Genomic DNA, 17,701 nt, shown 5'->3' with positions numbered 1-17,701 from the left:
ATCACCGTGGGCAGTTCTGGCCACAGAAACCTCCTGGAGTTGTTCAAATGATTTCCCAGAGGGAATCTGTTTTATAATCAAGTACCTTTTACTCATTCTTGGATGTTCTACATGCTTGCCTAATTTATCAAGTGTGGATATCTTATAATCTCAATATGAAAATTACATGAACTGTCCTAACCCACACTGATTTCAACTAATATTTTCACCTATTTTAAGCTTTACAAGAAGTGGACACTGAACATTTTCCTATATTCAGATCAGAATGATAGCATGGTACATTAATAAAGATATGTTCATGATATTTAAAAGACAGGAATCCTAGCTATGCCACAATTGAATTCTAGATAAGTCTCTTGAAAGAAATAAGGAAACATCTTTCCCTGCATTTGAAATTTATTTGAATCTACTTATTTCCTTAGAAGTTTGTGTGTTTTGTTGTGTTTTAAAAAAATGAAACCTTGGGGCCGGCTCTGTGGTGTAGTGGGTAAAGCTGCTGCCTGCAGTGCCAGCATCCCATATGGGTGCCGGTTCTAATCCCAGCTGCTCCTCTTCCATTCCAGCTCTCTGCTGTGGCCTGGGAAAGCAGCAGAAGATGGTCCAGGTCCTTGGGCCCCTGCACCTTCATAGGAGACCCAGAAGAAGCTCCTGGCTCCTGGCTTCAGATCGGCGCAGCTCCAGCCATTACGACCAACTGGGGAGTGAACCATCAGATGGAAGACCTCTTTCTCTCTGTCTCTCCTTTGCTCTCTGTGTAACTCTGACTTTCAAATAAAAAAATAAATATTTAAAAAAATAAAACCTCAAATGTCATGGCAAGAATCAAATATCACAGAATAGCTAACAAACTAGCATCAGCACATGAATGGGAAGAGAAAGTGAGAAGGGACAAGGTTAATTCCCCCAAAATCGTACATTGCAAGAAGAAATTGTGGCTTTCCTGCAGGGACTGCAACTCATAAGCTTAGTTTAAATAACCTGGACCCACAGGCAGACCTGAGAACTGGAGCTTGTATGAAATTGGGCACAGCTGTTACAATCCAGCCCTCCTTGAGGACACTCTGGGAAAAGAATCAGGAGAAGTTCAGAAAAGCAGTATCCACTCCAAGTCTTTTTTTTTTTTTATTTACAGGCAGAGTGGACAGTGAGAGAGAGAGACAGAGAGAAAGGTCTTCCTTTGCCATTGGTTCACCCTCCAATGGCCGCCGCGTCCGGCGCACCGCGCTGATCCGAATGCAGGAGCCAGGTACTTATCCTGGTCTCCCATGGGGTGCAGGGCCCAGGCACTTGGGCCATCCTCCACTGCACTCCCTGGCCACAGCAGAGAGCTGGCCTGGAAAAGGGGCAACCGGGACAGAATCTGGCACCCCGACCGGGACTAGAACCCGGTGTGCCAGCGCCGCAAGGCAGAGGATTAGCCTAGTGAGCCGCGGTGCGGGCCAGTCTTTTCTTTTTTAAAGATTTATTTATTTGGAGGCAGAGGCATAGAGAGAGCAAGAGAAAAAGAGACATAGAGAGGACTTCCATCTGCTCGTTCACTCCCCAAGTGGCCGCAATGGCCAGAGCTATGCTGATCCAAAGTTAGGAGCCAAGAGCCTCTTCCAGGTCTCCCCATGGGGGTGCAGGGGCCCAAAGACATGGGCCATCTTCTACTGCTTTCCCAGGCCATTAGTAGAGAGCTGGATCGGAAGTGGAGCAGCTGGGACTAGAACCGGCGCCCATATGGGATGCTGGCACTGCAGGCAGTGGCTTTACCTGCTATACCACAGTGCCTCCCCTCCCCTCACTCCCAGTCTTTAAAAAACACTGTCTGGAAAGCTTCTGAGCAGCGACAGTTCAAAGAAGGACATTTGCCGTGGAGATGAAGAAACAGAACTGGGGATTTTTTAGCTCACACAGAGATGAACTTGACAGAGGTATTAGCTGACATTGAGGAATGCCCACCAAAAGGGTGTGTGGTGGAAAAGCCAGGGCAGTGAGATACACACAACAGCTGTAGCCTAGAGTCAGGTCAAGCCACACTCAGCAGCTTGAGGTTCATTATCGATGAGGAGAAAATATTAAAGAGAAACCAGAAAGAGAAGTTGTGTCCCTATAAGTACGCAGGCTCTACTAAGGAAGAAATCTTGAGGGTCAAGAAGCACTGGGGTGGTCACATTTTTATGTACAGAATGACAAATTACGATGATATTTCAGCATTTTTTTAAAAGATCAACAACCCAGCTATTATTTTTTTAGCCACTAGAAAAATACTAAGATTGACTAAGATTCCTGACTTTGAATTCAACAATCCAGGTATTTTACCTTTTTTATATAGATTTGTTTATTTATTTGAAAGGTAGAGTTGCAGAGAGAAGGAGGGAAAGGAGAGAGAGATCTTCCATCTGCTGGTTCACCCCCAAATGGCCACAGTGGCTAGTGCTGGGCCAGGTCGAAGCCAGGAGCCAGGAGCCTCATCGGAGTATCCCATGTGGGTGGCAGGGGTGCAAACTCCCAGGCCAGCTTCAGCTGCTCTTTCCAGGGCACCAGCGGCAAGCAGGATTGGCAGTGGGGCAGGCAGGCCATGAACCAGAACCCATATGGGATGCCAGCACTGCCAGAGGCAGCCTAACCCGCTGTGCCACAGTGCAGGCACCAATCCAAGTATTTTTTAAAAGGCCAGATTGAGGAAACAGCGTTGTTTCACAGCAGGGTAAGTAAGCTGCCTTAGACCTGGCCCAGCCCTGACCATTGCAGCCATTTGAGGAGTAAACCAGCAGATAGAAGATCTCTCTTTCTCTCCCTCTCTCTGTAATTCTGCCTTTCAAATTAATGAATTAATTAACTGAAAAAGGAAGGCATATTGACCACTGGGCATTTCACATGGCAGTTACGCCACTGCTCAGAACACCTGCATTCCATATCACAGCACTTGGGTTTGAGTCTCGTTTCTGCTCCCAATTCTAGCTTCCTGTTAGCATATACCTATGGTGGACGCAGGTGATAACTCAACTGGCTGGCTGTCTGCCTCCCATGTGAGAGACCTGGATTGAGTTTCTGGCTCCTGGCTTCTGCCTCGCTGAGCCTCAGCAATTTCAAATATTTGGGGAGTGAACCAGCAGGTTGGATAGGAGCTCTGTTTGTTTGTCTGTCTCTTTCTCACTCCCCATCTCTTTTAAATGAATTTAAATAAATAAATGAAAGCAAGCAAGCCAACCAGATAGACACCAGGAAAACATGGCCTAGAATTTTTAGCATAATAACATTCATGTAAGTGATACTATTTTGTTGTAAACACACACAAAAAAAAGTGACAAATTTTCAGGCCACAGAGGATTTGATTTAGTAAATGGATATGTTATTATCACATCAAAATTGGGAAGTCTTAAGTTTCAATTCAAATTATTTTGGTGTTAATTAACCTTTTACAATAACTTAGGATCATGTCCAACAGGACCAATTTATCATGCACTGATTCTTAAGTATTTCATTAATTGATTTAAATAAGTTCCATTGTTTCAAACACCAGCCATTGACTAATGATTTTCAAATTTATGCCTTTGTTCCATGGACTCCTTAGTACTCCAAACTCACATCTATATGCCTTCTGGCATACTTAAGTGTCTCAAGCTTAAAATCTCAAACTTAAAATGTCCCATGAAAAATTCTTGAATCTCTCCATAAGTCTGTGCCTCCAACAATCTTCCCCATCTTGTTATAGGGTAACTCCATTCTTAAAATGTGTAGGACAAAAAACTTTGAGTCAGAGGCAGGCATTTGGCCTAGCAGTCAAGAGACCAGTTTGGATGCCCACATGCCATGTTAGTCGGGCTGACTTCAGTTCCCAACCCTAGCTCTTAACTCCAACTTCCTGCAAATGAGGATGCTGGGAGGCAGAGGTGATGGCTCAGTGCTTGGGTTTCTGCCACTCCCATGGAAGTCCTGGATTGAGTGCTCAGATCCTGACTCTAGACCCTGCCATGGGGCCAAGGTGAGCATCTGGGGCATTAACCCAATGACTGGAGCACTCTTGCTCTCTAGCTCTCTCAGCCACCCTCCTTCCCTCTCTCTCTTCTCTCTCTCCTTCTGCCACTCAGGGCCAGTAGTGTGGTTCAGTGGATTTAAGCCACAGCTGGGAACTCCAGCATCCCATATCTGAGTGCCAGTTCAAGTCCTGGCTGCTCTGTTTCTGATTCAGCTCCTGCTAATATATCCTGGGAAAGTAGCAGATAATAGTCCAAGTGCTTGGGCCCCTGCCACCCACTTGGGATACCTTCATACAGTTCCTGACTGCTGGTTTCAGCCTGGCCCAGCTTTGGCCATTGCATCCCTTTGAGGAATGACCCAGAGGATGAGAGATCTCTTTTCCTGTTTCTCCTCCCTTCTCTGTAACTCTGCCTTTCAAATATATACATAATTTTACAAGGCAGATTCATCTCTGATTCCTCTCTTTCCAGGGTTCACATTGAATTCATGAGCAAATCCTGCGGGCTCTCCTTCAACACATATCCCAATGTGGACAATGTCTCACTATTTCTATTACTGTCAAACCATCATCAGCAATACTACTATAAGAATTTTCTAACTTGTCTCCATGTTTCTGCTCTTTGCTAGAAAATTTGATCACAGGATTGTTCCAATAGCTTCCTATTTCTCTGCAATGATGTGACCCTTCATATTTGCCTGGGTCTACATGATCTAGTTCCTTAGAAACCATTCTGACATTATATTCTGCAATTTCCCACTCAGTCATTTCATTTTCATTTTAGCTACAAAGGCCTCATTTTGTAAGTCAAATTCCCACTGTTCAAAATCAGGATGTTTTCATTTGCCCTGTCTTCTAACTAGAAAGTTCTTCAATTAAATCTATGGATTATTCTTAGGCTCCCTTTTTCAAGATACACTCAAAAGGTACACATGCCTTGTACTCTCTTTGATCAACAGATACAATGAGACACACTTTACCCTTCTCATTAAACTCCCACTCTAATAACCAACCAATTTATACTCATTTTTATGCTTGTCTTCCTCGACCAGAGTAGGTTCCATAGGATCAAAATACCATCCAATGTATCCACTGTGGTCTCCCTAGCACATACATATCAGATGTTCAACAAAGGGTTATTGAATACATTCAATAATGGCAAAAAAATAGAACTTCATGATTTTATAATATATCCTCTTTTAATCTATCCTTCACTGACTTCCTAAAAGACTCATTGTACAGAGTTACAATTCATAAAATATTAGCAAATTTCATGTGGTTAATGAATTATTAGAGAACATGGTGTGCCTATTCTGGCAAACTTAGCTTTTTCCCTTGGTTATAAATTTTCAATACATGCTCAGGTTTTTCTCACCATCAACACACAACCACAGTCTATATCTGTCTACAGTTCCATCATAAGGGAACATTTGCATACCTGAGTGCAATCATGTGAAGCCAGAACTAACATTACCTGCCCCATCAGATCTCAGATTTATATATGAGCCAAAGATAAATGGAATTCTCTAGAGCCAAAAGAATGACAACAACCAGAGAAATTTATTCCTAATTCCCAGGCTCATAGATATTTTTAGAAATCACAAGTGGTAGAAAGCTACAATTATGAAAACAACTGTACATGTATTCAACAACTGTGTAACTTACACAATTACATAGCGAAGTTCTAATCTCCTTCCTTACTCTTTGGTGGATTGTGGTAATGATCTCAATCATTTGCATATTCCTGTACCCACCTCCTTTCCATGGTTTCAATATTGGCAAAGAACTGGTACCTATTCCTTAACTTTGGTCTTGGCCAGGTGACCCTGTTGAACCAACAGAGTGAAGGCAGACGTGACAGTATGCTGCTTTCTGAGCACAGAGGTGAAGAGACTGTGAGGTTTCTGGTTGTCCTTTGCTCTGTGGTCATTACATTAATTATGGCAGGCTCTACAGGTTCTATATGAGAGCTCATGGAGCACAGCAAATCCAATCAGCCCATAGAATTCCAGGAACAAGTAAGAGACCCCACAATCACAATACCCTGAAGAAAGTACTTGGCTGAGCCCAGCCCAGCCAAGCCAAAGGCATTTGAAGAATAAATACTTATTGTTTTAAACACTGAGTTTGGAGGTACTTTGTTGTATACAACAGAAAATCAACAGAATCATCTTTCCAAAACATTCCTTTAAACTTCCTTAAAAAAAGTTCTCATAAGTTTGAAAAAAAGTTCATCCAAATTCAAACACATGAAATGACTTCCAATCAAAATTTAGGTAGAAATATTCAGTATGATACCTTATAAAGACAAAATGCACAGGAAGAATTTCTAATGATTTATCATTTAATAAATTATTTTCATAGAAATATTAGTAAAATGTGATATTGGAGAGTTTTCATGATAAAGAAGCTTGAATGAAACAAAATAGGAATAAAGAGAATAAAAGCCTTGTGATACTCATTGATGTTAGCAATTTCATATTCCATAAAGAATCTGAGTGTGCAAGAGCCATGTAAGACTGTATTTTCCTTAAAAGAAAAGAATTCCCAGAATAATAAAAGCTACCCTTTGAAAAATGGAATGAAAAGCAGCACATAATTTATCAGACTGTAACTAAGAGATTGTTCAAAAGCCTAGGAGAACAATCGCAGCAAACAGTCCTCAGCCATGAGGGCTACAGACTCAACCTAACATTACCCAGAGGGCCCACTGAAGGAAGACATAGAGGAGACATCTAGACACAGACACTTTTATAGGAGACTGTCATAAAGCATTGGTGGAAAGTCTTCCTGAATATCATGCCAGAATCATTTATTTGAAACCCAAATGGTTCATGAGTCACCAAGACTCTCATAAATCAAAATGGCTGTGAGGGTAACTTGCTTAATTTTCCACTTGTTCTTGTAAAGTACATATACTGAAAGAAAGTTTCCTTTATATGTGCACATTGAACATACCCTAAAGACAGGCTTTAATTTTAAGAGACTTTGAAATTAATTTCTTTTCCCTCTTATGACTACTTCCCCAAAAGAATACGCATATACATATATGGGCATTAACGTCTCTTTAGTCTGACAAGAGAATATATCACTAGATTCAATTCAGAGACAATCAACTATGTGGAATATTTCAATTCATGGGAATACAGAAGGCCAATGAAACACACATTTTGTCACCTATGTCTCAAATATCCCTAACTCACCATGTGTCATTTTTCCTGTAATAACACATACTCTGTCCTATCCAGCAAAATCAACATGCAGATGGGATTTAGTAGCAGCTCTCTTTTATTAAGAATTTATACAAACCAGAAAATTAATTTCCCATAATTAACTCCCTTAAGCACCAGAGCTGCCCCATAAAATAAATTCTATTATTGTCTGCAGTTTACAGAACAGAGAAATGAGGATTAGATTTGCTAACTCAGGACAGAACCTGAATTGTAAGCCCTGTTGACTGATAACTGACTCTGCCACCATATCACCAGTCTAAAAAGTGGTAAAACAAAATAGTCATCACCAGATTTCCTCTTAAGGAAAGAACAGTCAGAATTGAAAGACATCCTGCAAGATGCTTGATTAGGAAGTCCAGGCCTTGAGAGAATTAATTATCGGTAGGTAGTCTTTCTACTGAAGAAATCTCTCATTCAAATATTAAACATGAAGTTCATGACATGTTGAACAGTGAGTGGCGGAAGTCTGGACAGTTATCTAGCAAATGTGAATACAGAAATTATTTCTAAAAATAAAGATGTCTGATACTCAATTTACCCTTCTATGTTGGCTACATTCCTCAGCCTTGTGTGAGACATATTTGGTTTGTTTTATGTGTTGGTAGTGGTTAGAAATGAAGAGTTTGGGTTCTACTTCTTGCTCAATATATTAAATGAATGCAGTGAAAGCAGAACTTAAAATGTGGGAGTGATCATTAAAGTGTTGGGTTCATGGGAATCTACAGAAATCTTCAGAACCTTCTTGGGGCCTGTGTTATGGCTCAGCATGTTAAGCTGCCACCTGTGACTCTGGCATCCCATATGACTGCTGGTATCCAGAACTGGCTACTCAGCTTCCAATCCAGCTCCCTGCTAATGCACCTGGGAAGGCACAAGAGACGGGACAAGTGCTTGGGTCCCTGCACCCATGTGGGAGACCCAGACAGAGTTCCAGGCTCCTGGCTTCAGCCTAGTCCAGCCCCAGCCTTTGCAAACATTTGGGAGGTGAACCAATGGATGGAAGGTCTCTCTCTCTCTCTCTCTCTCTCTCTCTCCCTCTCTCATTCCCTGTCTCTAACTCTGCCTTTCAAGTAAATAAATAAATAAATATTTTCTTAAAAAATGAACTTTCTTATGGTCCTAGATGTCCATTAGGATGAGGAATATGGGAAGAGGAGTTGGCATTTCTTTTAAATAAATATTCAAAGAGTGACACCCCACTGATATCATTCATCCATTTATCCTTTACTGTGCTATACTCACCATTGATAAATCTATCACCCTATCCCTGCCTCTAAGGACACCCACCCTCCCAAGAACAAGTGGCTCATCCTGAACCCAGATATTTGCCAATCGATGGCACCTCCTCTCTGGGCTGCATTCTTAGTTTGTTTTCTCTTCATCTCTTCCTTTTTCTCTTTCTTCACCCAAAACGAACCCACAACAGCTCTGTTGTGGCCATGAGTCAAGATTCCCTGTATAAACAACATCTGCTCTGTGGGTTCTTCTCCCACAAATAATTGAGTTGATTAGAAAAATACAGTAGTCAGTGAAGTCATATCGAGGACAAGAAGCGTGAACAGCCAGAACAGATTGGAGCTCTCCATATTTCTGCATAAACCAACAGTGTGGGAGGGGCATTCCTCACAAACAACAGCTGCCCCTTCACACACGTTGGAATTTAAATCCTAACAACACAATTACAGGGAAAAAAATGTAACTGCTAGCAGAAAGTAAATCTAAAGACAATTAACTATCATTGAGTTCAGTGAGGAACAAAACAATTCAGGATGGTTTTAAAACAGCATTTTTACCCACTTTTATCCCCAATGACCTGTTCTTATTAATTTTTATTGGACAGTGAGCAAGGGAGACATGGAGACAGTGGAAGCTCCCATCTACTGGTTCACTCCCCAAATGCTGCAAGTCAGAGTTGGACCAGGCCAAAGCCAGAAGCCAGGAGCCCAGAACTCAATCCTCATCTCTTCTACTTGGGCAGCAGGGACCCAGTTACATATGCAGCTATCACCACCTCTCAGGATCTGCGACAGAGGGAATAGGAGATGGACCTGAGAGCTGAATACCAGCATCCATCATGCAACAGGCATCTTAACTATGAAACTAACTGACAACTCTGTTTTTTAAATGAAAACAAAAATGTTATCTAATTTCTTTCTTTGGCCTTCATCCAAGATTTTAATGCCTACATAGTTAACAAACTGTATTAATTACAGCTGGGAGGTACTCTTGTTTTGTACTATTTCTAGACTATACATACACATCCTCAAATACAACACACGCCCCATACTCTTCTCATTTTTTCAAAGGAATTTTTTTAATTTTAATTTTTTTTTATTTTTTATTTTTGACAGGCAGAGTGGACAGTGAGAGAGAGAGACAGAGAGAAAGGTCTTCCTTTTTCTGTTGGTTCACCCCGCAATGGCTGGCGCACCACACTGATCCAAAGCCAGGAGCCAGGTGCTTATCCTGGTCTCCCATGGGGTGCAGGGCCCAAGCACTTGGCCATCCTCCACTCTACTGCCGGGCCACAGCAGAGAGCTGGACAGGAAGAGGAGCAACTGGGACAGAATCCGGCACTCCGACCAGGACTACAACCTGGTGTGCCGGCGCTGCAGGGGGAGGATTAGCCTAGTGAGCCGCGGTGCCAGCCCCATACTCTTCTCATTTTTACAACGAAGTTTGAAAGACATAAGAACAGATGATACTAACATTGGAAAGAGGACAAAGAATAATAGAGAAGTGGTATCTAGCATGTCTCTTTAAGATGGATATCCTTCAGAGACATAAAAGCAAATGGAACAATTAATTACACAATACTACACATAGATGTGGTCTCTTACACTGTAAGATGTACATTTATTCTCTTTATAAATAACTCAGTCTGTGATATTAAGTTATACCAACACAAACTGGATTGAGACACTTGAACTATTTGCTTTTTCTTAATGGAGACATTTAATGTAATAAATTTCCCTCAACCCACTTTTGCTACCACTCCTAAGTTCTGATATATTTTTGTTGTCTTCTGTTTGATTTCCTTTTTTCATTTCTCTTTTATTCCACTGGTTGCTCAAGATTATGTTGTTTAATTACAACACATTTGGAAATTTCTCAATTTTATCCAGTTTTGATGCCTAGGTTCATTAGGTTGTGGTTGGAGAAGATACTTGAGATGACCTCAGCCTTCTTAAATGTGTTAACACTCGTTTTGTGACCCAACATACTCCTACTAACTATCCTGGAAAACACTCTGTATGAGTTTCAGAAGAATGCATACTCTGGAGGTGAGCATTAGCCTACAGTTAAGACCTAAGTGTCCCACATCAGAGTGCCTGGATTCAGTTTCTGACTCCAGCTCCTGACTCCAGCTTCCTCCAGATGCAGGCCATGAGAAGTGGTGGTGATGGCTCAAGTAGTTGGGTTCCTGCCACTGATATGAGAGATGGTTTGTGTTTCCAGCTCCTGGCTCCAGTGCCAGACCAGCCCTGGCCATTTGCAGGCATCTGAGAAGTGAACCAATGGATGGGAGCTCTCTATTGTCTCCCCCTCCCCTTCTCTCTCTCTCTCTCTCGTGTGTGTTTGTGTGTGTGTGTGTGTGTGTGTGATTCTACAAATAAAATGAATGTGTATTCTGTTGCTGTAGGATATAGTATTGTGTATGTGTGTCTTAGGTCCATCTAGTTTATACTGCTATTCAAGTCCAATGTTTCCTTAGTGATTTTCTGCCTGAATGATCTATCCATTGCTTAAAGTGGGGGTACTGAGGTCCCCTACTTTTATTGCATTGCTATTTATTTCTCTCTTCAATTCAGTTGACATCTGCTTTATGTTCAGGTGCTCTGATATTATATACACATATATTTATTATTTTTATATCCCATTTATGAATGGATCTCATTACCTTTATACAATTGTGGTTTTATCTCTTTTAACAGATTTTGACTTAATGTTGATTTTGCCTGATATAATTATCACTATCTTGCTATCTGAAGTTTTCATTTGTATGGAATATCTTTCTCCGTCCCTTCACTTCCAGTCTCTGTAAATCTCACAGACCAAGAGGCAGAACAAAATTGGATCTTTTTCCATTCAGCTACTCCACACAAACGTGGTCCTCTTGAAGTAAAATCATTGGCAATGGTAAGAACCTACTATTGCATCATGTTAACTACTTTCTGCCTGTTTTGTGTGCCTTGGGGCCTTTTTTCTCCTCTTTACAATTTCACATGGATCAATTCCATTCTCTTTATATTTTCTGCATCTACTATAGATTTGTACATTGTAGATATCATGTAGCTTACAGAAAATAACTTGGTTTAACTACTTTAATCAACTTAACATCAATTGCATATAAAATTTCTACATTTTACTTTTTCCCTTCCACATACTTTTGTGCTACTGATACCATACTTTACATCTTTTTCGATTGTGTATCCATTAACCAATTATTGAAGCTGTCATTACTTTTAACTATCTTATTAAAGTTAAAAGTGATCCACGCACCATCACTTACACATCACTATTAATATACTAGAACAGGAGTGGGGACTATCTGGCCCATGTGCCACATCATAAAGCCCACAAAATCATTTGGTCTGGCCCTGCGAGGCAACCAAAGGCAGGACTAGAGATTCGGGAAATCTATAGCAGGCTATTTTTTTTTTTTTTTTTGGACACCAATGTTTATTTTTCAATTAAACAATCCTTTTAAATGCAAGGAATGAATTCTCAATCTTCATAAAGATGAATTAAAAATGAAATCCCTCGGTATAGTATGTGTAATTACTGTGTTCTTGATCACTACTGGTGTTTACTATTTAACATCAACAACAAAGACAGGTTATTTAAAATTCATGCTACTGGGTTTCTAGCTATTTTTAAGTGGATAATTTTGGATGAAGTGCAAATGATGTTGTAAATATACAAAGGTCCTTGGCAGAACAAAATGGCCCACCACCTCTGTTTTCTGATGTTGAATATGAGTTAACAGCGATTTTTATATGCTAAGCTTTATCAGGTATAGTATTCTTAGCTGGAAGGTTTTTTCTTTTTTTCAATAGTCTTAATATATTGACCCAATCCCTTCAGACTGCAAGCGTTGTGTTAAGAAATCCACAGATAATCTCAGGAGGGTTCTCTCTCCTTTCCTTCTGAAAAAACACACTGCATATTCTCATTTGCTTCTTGATGTCCCATAGGCCCAATATGGTTTCTTTATTGTTTTTCATTCTCTTGTCTTTTTGTTCTGCTAATTGGTTCATCTTAAATGGCCCGTCTTCAAGTTCACTGATTCTTTTGCATGATTCGTTTTGCAGTTAAAGCTCTCTGTTAAAGTTTTAATTTTTGTAATGTATTTTCCTATTTCACTATCTCTGTTTCTCATTTGTGTTTTTTATCTGTATTGAACTTTCTATTTTGTTTATGTATTGTCCTGATTTTCTTTGTGTTCTCTTGCATGCCATTGAGCTTAAGAGGGGTATTTTTAATTATTTGTCTGGCAATTCATAGACTTCCATTTTGCTGTGTTTGGTCACTACAGCATCATTAGTTTCCTTCCGTCCTACCAGTTTGCCTGACTCTATGATTCATATATCCTTGCATCAGTGTCTGTGCATTCCAAGGTGCTAACCCCACTTTCAGTCTTTACAGAGTGTTTCGACAGATGACAACACCCCCGCTAGGTCTCCAGCACTGCAATCCAGTGGTGTTGATGCCAGGTGACACTGCTGCCGCTTAGTTGGCTGTACTTCCACAGTCGGTGGATTCCAGTGGATGCGGATCCTGCCTAGTCCCTGGGTATACTTGGAATCCTCAGGTACCCAGATCAAAAAGGCTATCACTGGAGGAAAGTGACTGCTTCAGGGTTCACAAACCGGTTCTTGAGAGGACAAGATTCTTAGCAGGACTCACACAGGTCTCTGGGAGGGGGAGAGACTGGGTGGACTCCTAGCTTGGTATCATTAACCCTGGACCACAGCTTGTATGTTGTGGAACTGAGTCGCAGGCCTGTTTCACGGCCAGAGCCAAGACTGAAGTCTGAAGGCCTGCTTCAAGTGGCAGTGGACCAGTGTGCCTTCTGCTAGTTTCCTGGGTGGAAAGGACTATTACTGAACCACAGATAAGCAGCCTAGAGCCAGATCACAGGATCTCAAAACTCCCATAAAGGCACTTTTGTTCATAGAGGACTGCCTAATTATCACTTCTGTGAAAGGATACTGGTAGGGAACCTCCTATTGCATTGATTTGCTAAGGTGCCTCCCAAAGGAATTTTAGATTACCATTAACCTATTCTCCATGTTTAGTGGAGAATATGTTAGCATATCCTATCAATTTTCTATGAAAAAAATATTCTATATGGAGCACATGGTTTGCAACCTCTTTTCAGTCATATAAAAATAAACCAAAAGCGGTAGGTGCTGTGGCTTAGTAGGCTAAGCCTCCACCTGCTGTGCCTGCTCCAGCCACTGCAGCCACTTGGGTATGACCCAGTGGATGGAAGACCTTTCTTTCTATCTCTCCCTCTCTCCATCTGTAACTCTACCTCTCAAATAATTTAAACAAAAAACTTAAAAAAAACCAAGAATTATTATAGAATGTTTAATGACTGAGCAATCTTGTACCTGGATATATCAAAACACCCCTATTATTTTGCAATGCAGTTGCTTGTGCTTTTGTTACTTTTTCTTCTTAAGCTCTATAAAACTGCTATAGCTAATTTCCTTGGTTTATCAATTATCTATTATTATATAACACATTAAACACAAACTTAACAGCTTAAAATAATACCCAGGTATTTATCTCACAGTACTCACGCGTCAGGATGGGCATAGCTTAGTGAGGTTCTCCAGTCAGGATTCCAATAGACTGACATCAAGCTGCACCCCTCTGAACTCAAGTTCTCTTCCAAGGTTGCACAGCTGTTGGCAGAATTCACTTCCTTGTCATGGTAGTACAGAGATCTTCATTATCTCACTGCATATCACTAAGGTGCACTCAGCTCCTAGAGACATCTGGCAGCTGTCACATGGTTCTCTCAAAGGCCTTCTCACATACTCCAGTTTACTCTCCCCAGGCCAGTGGGAGACCCTCACCATGCAGCCTGCCAGAGTGTAGTCTTAAATAATTGTGATCATTCCACAAAGCCTGCCATGTAACTGAGCCTAATCATGGGAATGGCATCTTAACACCTTTTTCAAATTTTAGCATCAGAAAGCACGTCACAGATTTTCCCTAAACTTCTAAGGGGGAGGATTTCACAAGGGTGTGACTTAAGGTGTTACCTTAAGGTAAAACTCCCACATTTAAGTTCCAAATATAGCTGAATGTACAGAACTGTATACAACCTTATCAATTCACTGATTTCAATGTCACAGATTTAGGAATACACTCAAGGCTATCAAAAATGATAATAAAAGACAGACATGATTATTGCCTATAAAATTTATAATTTAATTTTCATTTATATGCCTCATGGTGTGTGAAAACATGGGCTAGTACTTATAAGGTAAGTGAAGTTGTAAAGAGAGTGACAATCAACTACTGGAAATTTAAGTGTGAGACATCTACAGCTCATTAATTTTAAATTCATTAATAAATACTCAAAAGTTCCATAACCATAGAATTGCTTGAAGCTAGTACTCTAATGTTTTAATTGCTTTCTATCAGAAAAAAAAGAAACATAAACTCCAGGTGGAATAAATTTGTGTAAGTAATTTAAATAAAGTGATTAAATAAGATAAACATAATATTTTATCAATAAATTACCTATTTCCATGCCTAAGCTCACCTAATGAGCTTTGTAAGGCTCCTGACAACAAATCTACTAAGTTGCTGAATAAAGAACATATCTTACGTTCATTTGTGTTGGGTTACCCTTATTTTACATTTTAAAATATTCTACGAGGGCTGGTGCTATGGCATAGCGCAGAAAGCCGATGCCTGCTGTGCCGGCACCTCATATGGGCACTGGTTGGAGACCTGGCTGCTCCACTTCCGATCCAGCTCTCTGCTATAAGCAGTGGAGAATGGTCCAAGTTCTTGGGCCCCTGCACCCGCATGGAAGGCCCAAAAGAAGCTCCTGGCCACAGAAGCCATCTGCATAGTGAACCAGCAAGTGGAAGATCTCTCTTTCTCTCTCTGCCTCTGTCTTTCTATATTTAAAAAATGCTATGTGCATGACTTTTCTTAATTACCATTAGTATCCGTGGAAATGGATCATGAACGTAGAAAAGTATATTTTACTCTTGAAAACAAGAATATCAAAATGGCACTATGATGAAATCCATTTGGTGTTCTTAAACTCCTTGTTTAGAGTCATTTTAACTCCACAGTTCCTCCTGTGACTGAGACTTCTGCTATGAGTTCAGAGGTCAGCTTCTCCCACTGCCCCTCAGGGCTCACAAATATGATTCCAAAAAGTAGTCCCCAGCAAAACTACCCAACCTATGGCAACATGGATGAAATAAATAATAACAACTTTAAGTACCAACCTAGGTAACTACAGTTATCACTGTGGGATAAAATCATAGAAAATTTTATTTTCTGTGCTTTTCTATACTTACTGTACATGTTACTCCAAACTATGAGCATACTTATAATTGTAAGGAAAAAGATCTTTCTTAGAAAAATCCTACAAATAAGGGAAACAATGAGTATATAACCATGAAAAATACAAGAAAATTATACAGTATATAGTATGTTTAACACAATATGTGACTTATAACCCAGCTAAAAGACACCTTTAAGTATTTATGCGATTATCCTATGGACAAGGAAATATATTTGTTATTACTTCTAGATCTTTCTAGAAGACACCCTTAGCTCCAAAAATGTGGGATTTACTCAGTAGACTTTAATTAAAACATGAGGAAGCCTAATTCAAATACTCACTGCTTGTTTGAAAAATTAAAGATGCGGGGGAAGCCCGCGGGTCCAGCGGCGGCACCGGGGCTCCAGCCCGCGCGTCCCTGAGGTGGCCGCCCCTGGGGCCCTTTCCGCGTTACCCGTGGTGGCGATGCAGTCAAAGCCGATGAAGGCAAAGAAACACGTGGCCGTCCCCCGGAGAATCCCGTCGAAGCCGAAAGGCACGAAGCCCCCGGCGCCCAGAGGGCCCAGGCTGTGGAGACAGGGGGGGAGGGGGAGGGGTGTTCTTCAGCCAGAGCCACGGGGACGCGGCCACAGCCGCAGGTCCTGGCTCCCTGTGGCCCAGGAGGGCCGCTGCTAATGTGGTCAGCTCCGCCCGCCCCTGCTCCGCTAACCTGGAGCTGTTGTGGCCGGAGCTGTTGAGGGCCATGGCCACGGCGCGGCTGTAGTCCCGCTCCGTGAGCCTCCAGTTGTGCAGCTCCCCCTTGATGAAGCCGGAGACGGTGACGCCGCCCAGCACCAGAAGGTTCACGCCGGTGAACGCCTTGGTGACCAGGGCCGACTGGCGAGCGCCCAGAGCCAGCAGTCCTGCAGAGACGCTGGAAAACAGTGACCCCAGGGACAAGGCGGCCGCGCGGGCTGGCCGGGACTGCTTCGCAGATAAACAGAGAGACAGAGAGAGAAGTCTTCCTTTCCGTTGGTTCACCTCCCAAATGGCCGCTATGTCCGGCGCTGCGCCAATCTGAAGCCGGGGGCCAGGTGCTTCCTCCTGGTCTCCCATGCGAGTGCAGGGCCCAAGCACCTGGGCCATCCCCCACTGCCTTCCCAGGCCACAGCAAAGAGCTGGACTGGAAGAGGAGCAACCGGATTAGAACCCAGCGCCCATATGAGATGCTGGCACCGCAGGCGGAGGATTAACCAAGAGAGCCACAGCGCCGGCCCCTACCGTATTATTCTTATAATCTGGCCAGATAAGAAATAGGATCTGCTCTCCAAACTAAACTGTGAACGAGTACTGAAAGTCACACCACTCTTCATTAACATGTTCATCGGGCATGTGCTGATCAAACAAATATTAAGTTTTGTTGGCTTTCTCTTCCTTAAAATGAGACCATGCTAAGTGGATTAAATAAATTAAAATATGCTGGTGCTGAGAATCATGCCAGGCTCACTGGGGCCACTAAAGAAAATAAGAATCGCCTGAAGTCCTGATGGTTAACACTCCCAGGCCTCCTCACTGAGGGTCAGCACCTGGGAGCTTTGGGTATAAAATCTCCAAGCCTCACCTGCTGAATCCGAGGCACTGCCGGAGGGAGGTGTTCCTGCCATGTGAGTTTAGAAACAACTGCTCCAGTCCTCATCTCTGGAGCAGAACACGGGACCGGGTCGAAGTACAAAGATGTCCGGCTCAGAGGACTTCCTTCAAGGCAAATATAACAAGACATCACAGAGGAAAAGAACCGTATCCACTGATGAACAGCTTGAAGACTTGAACATCTTGTTCAGTAAGAACCCGTACCTGGACCGTGACCTTCAGGTAGAAGTAGCCTCCAAAATGAACATAGACCCCACGGTGGTGCAGGTCTGGTTCAAGAACCACAGAGCAAAACTCAAGAGAGCAAAATCCACTCAAGTTCCACCC

At 41.9% G+C, this 17,701-nt stretch overlaps 1 protein-coding gene across 1 annotated transcript in view; it reads right to left on the bottom strand.

Moving 5' to 3' along the window:
* Positions 1-16,870, bottom strand: part of LOC127489938 (cationic amino acid transporter 3) — a 29,053-nt gene extending 12,183 nt beyond the window's left edge. The window contains exons 1-3 of the mRNA XM_051841928.3: positions 16,455-16,870; positions 16,087-16,312; positions 14,010-14,114 (exon numbers count right to left, since the gene is read on the bottom strand). Of these exons, the coding sequence (XP_051697888.3) occupies positions 16,102-16,312; positions 16,455-16,870 (627 nt within the window). The 3' untranslated portion in view covers positions 14,010-14,114; positions 16,087-16,101. The remainder of the gene's footprint in view (positions 1-14,009; positions 14,115-16,086; positions 16,313-16,454) is intronic.
* Between the last annotated feature and the right edge of the window lie 831 nt (positions 16,871-17,701).

Source organism: Oryctolagus cuniculus, chromosome 8 (assembly GCF_051225735.1).
Source record: "Oryctolagus cuniculus isolate XC-2025 breed Fujian yellow rabbit chromosome 8, ASM5122573v1, whole genome shotgun sequence".
NCBI lineage: Eukaryota > Metazoa > Chordata > Mammalia > Lagomorpha > Leporidae > Oryctolagus > Oryctolagus cuniculus.
The sequence above is the reverse complement of the archived record's forward strand: the minus strand, read 5'-3'. Positions and strand labels throughout refer to the sequence as shown.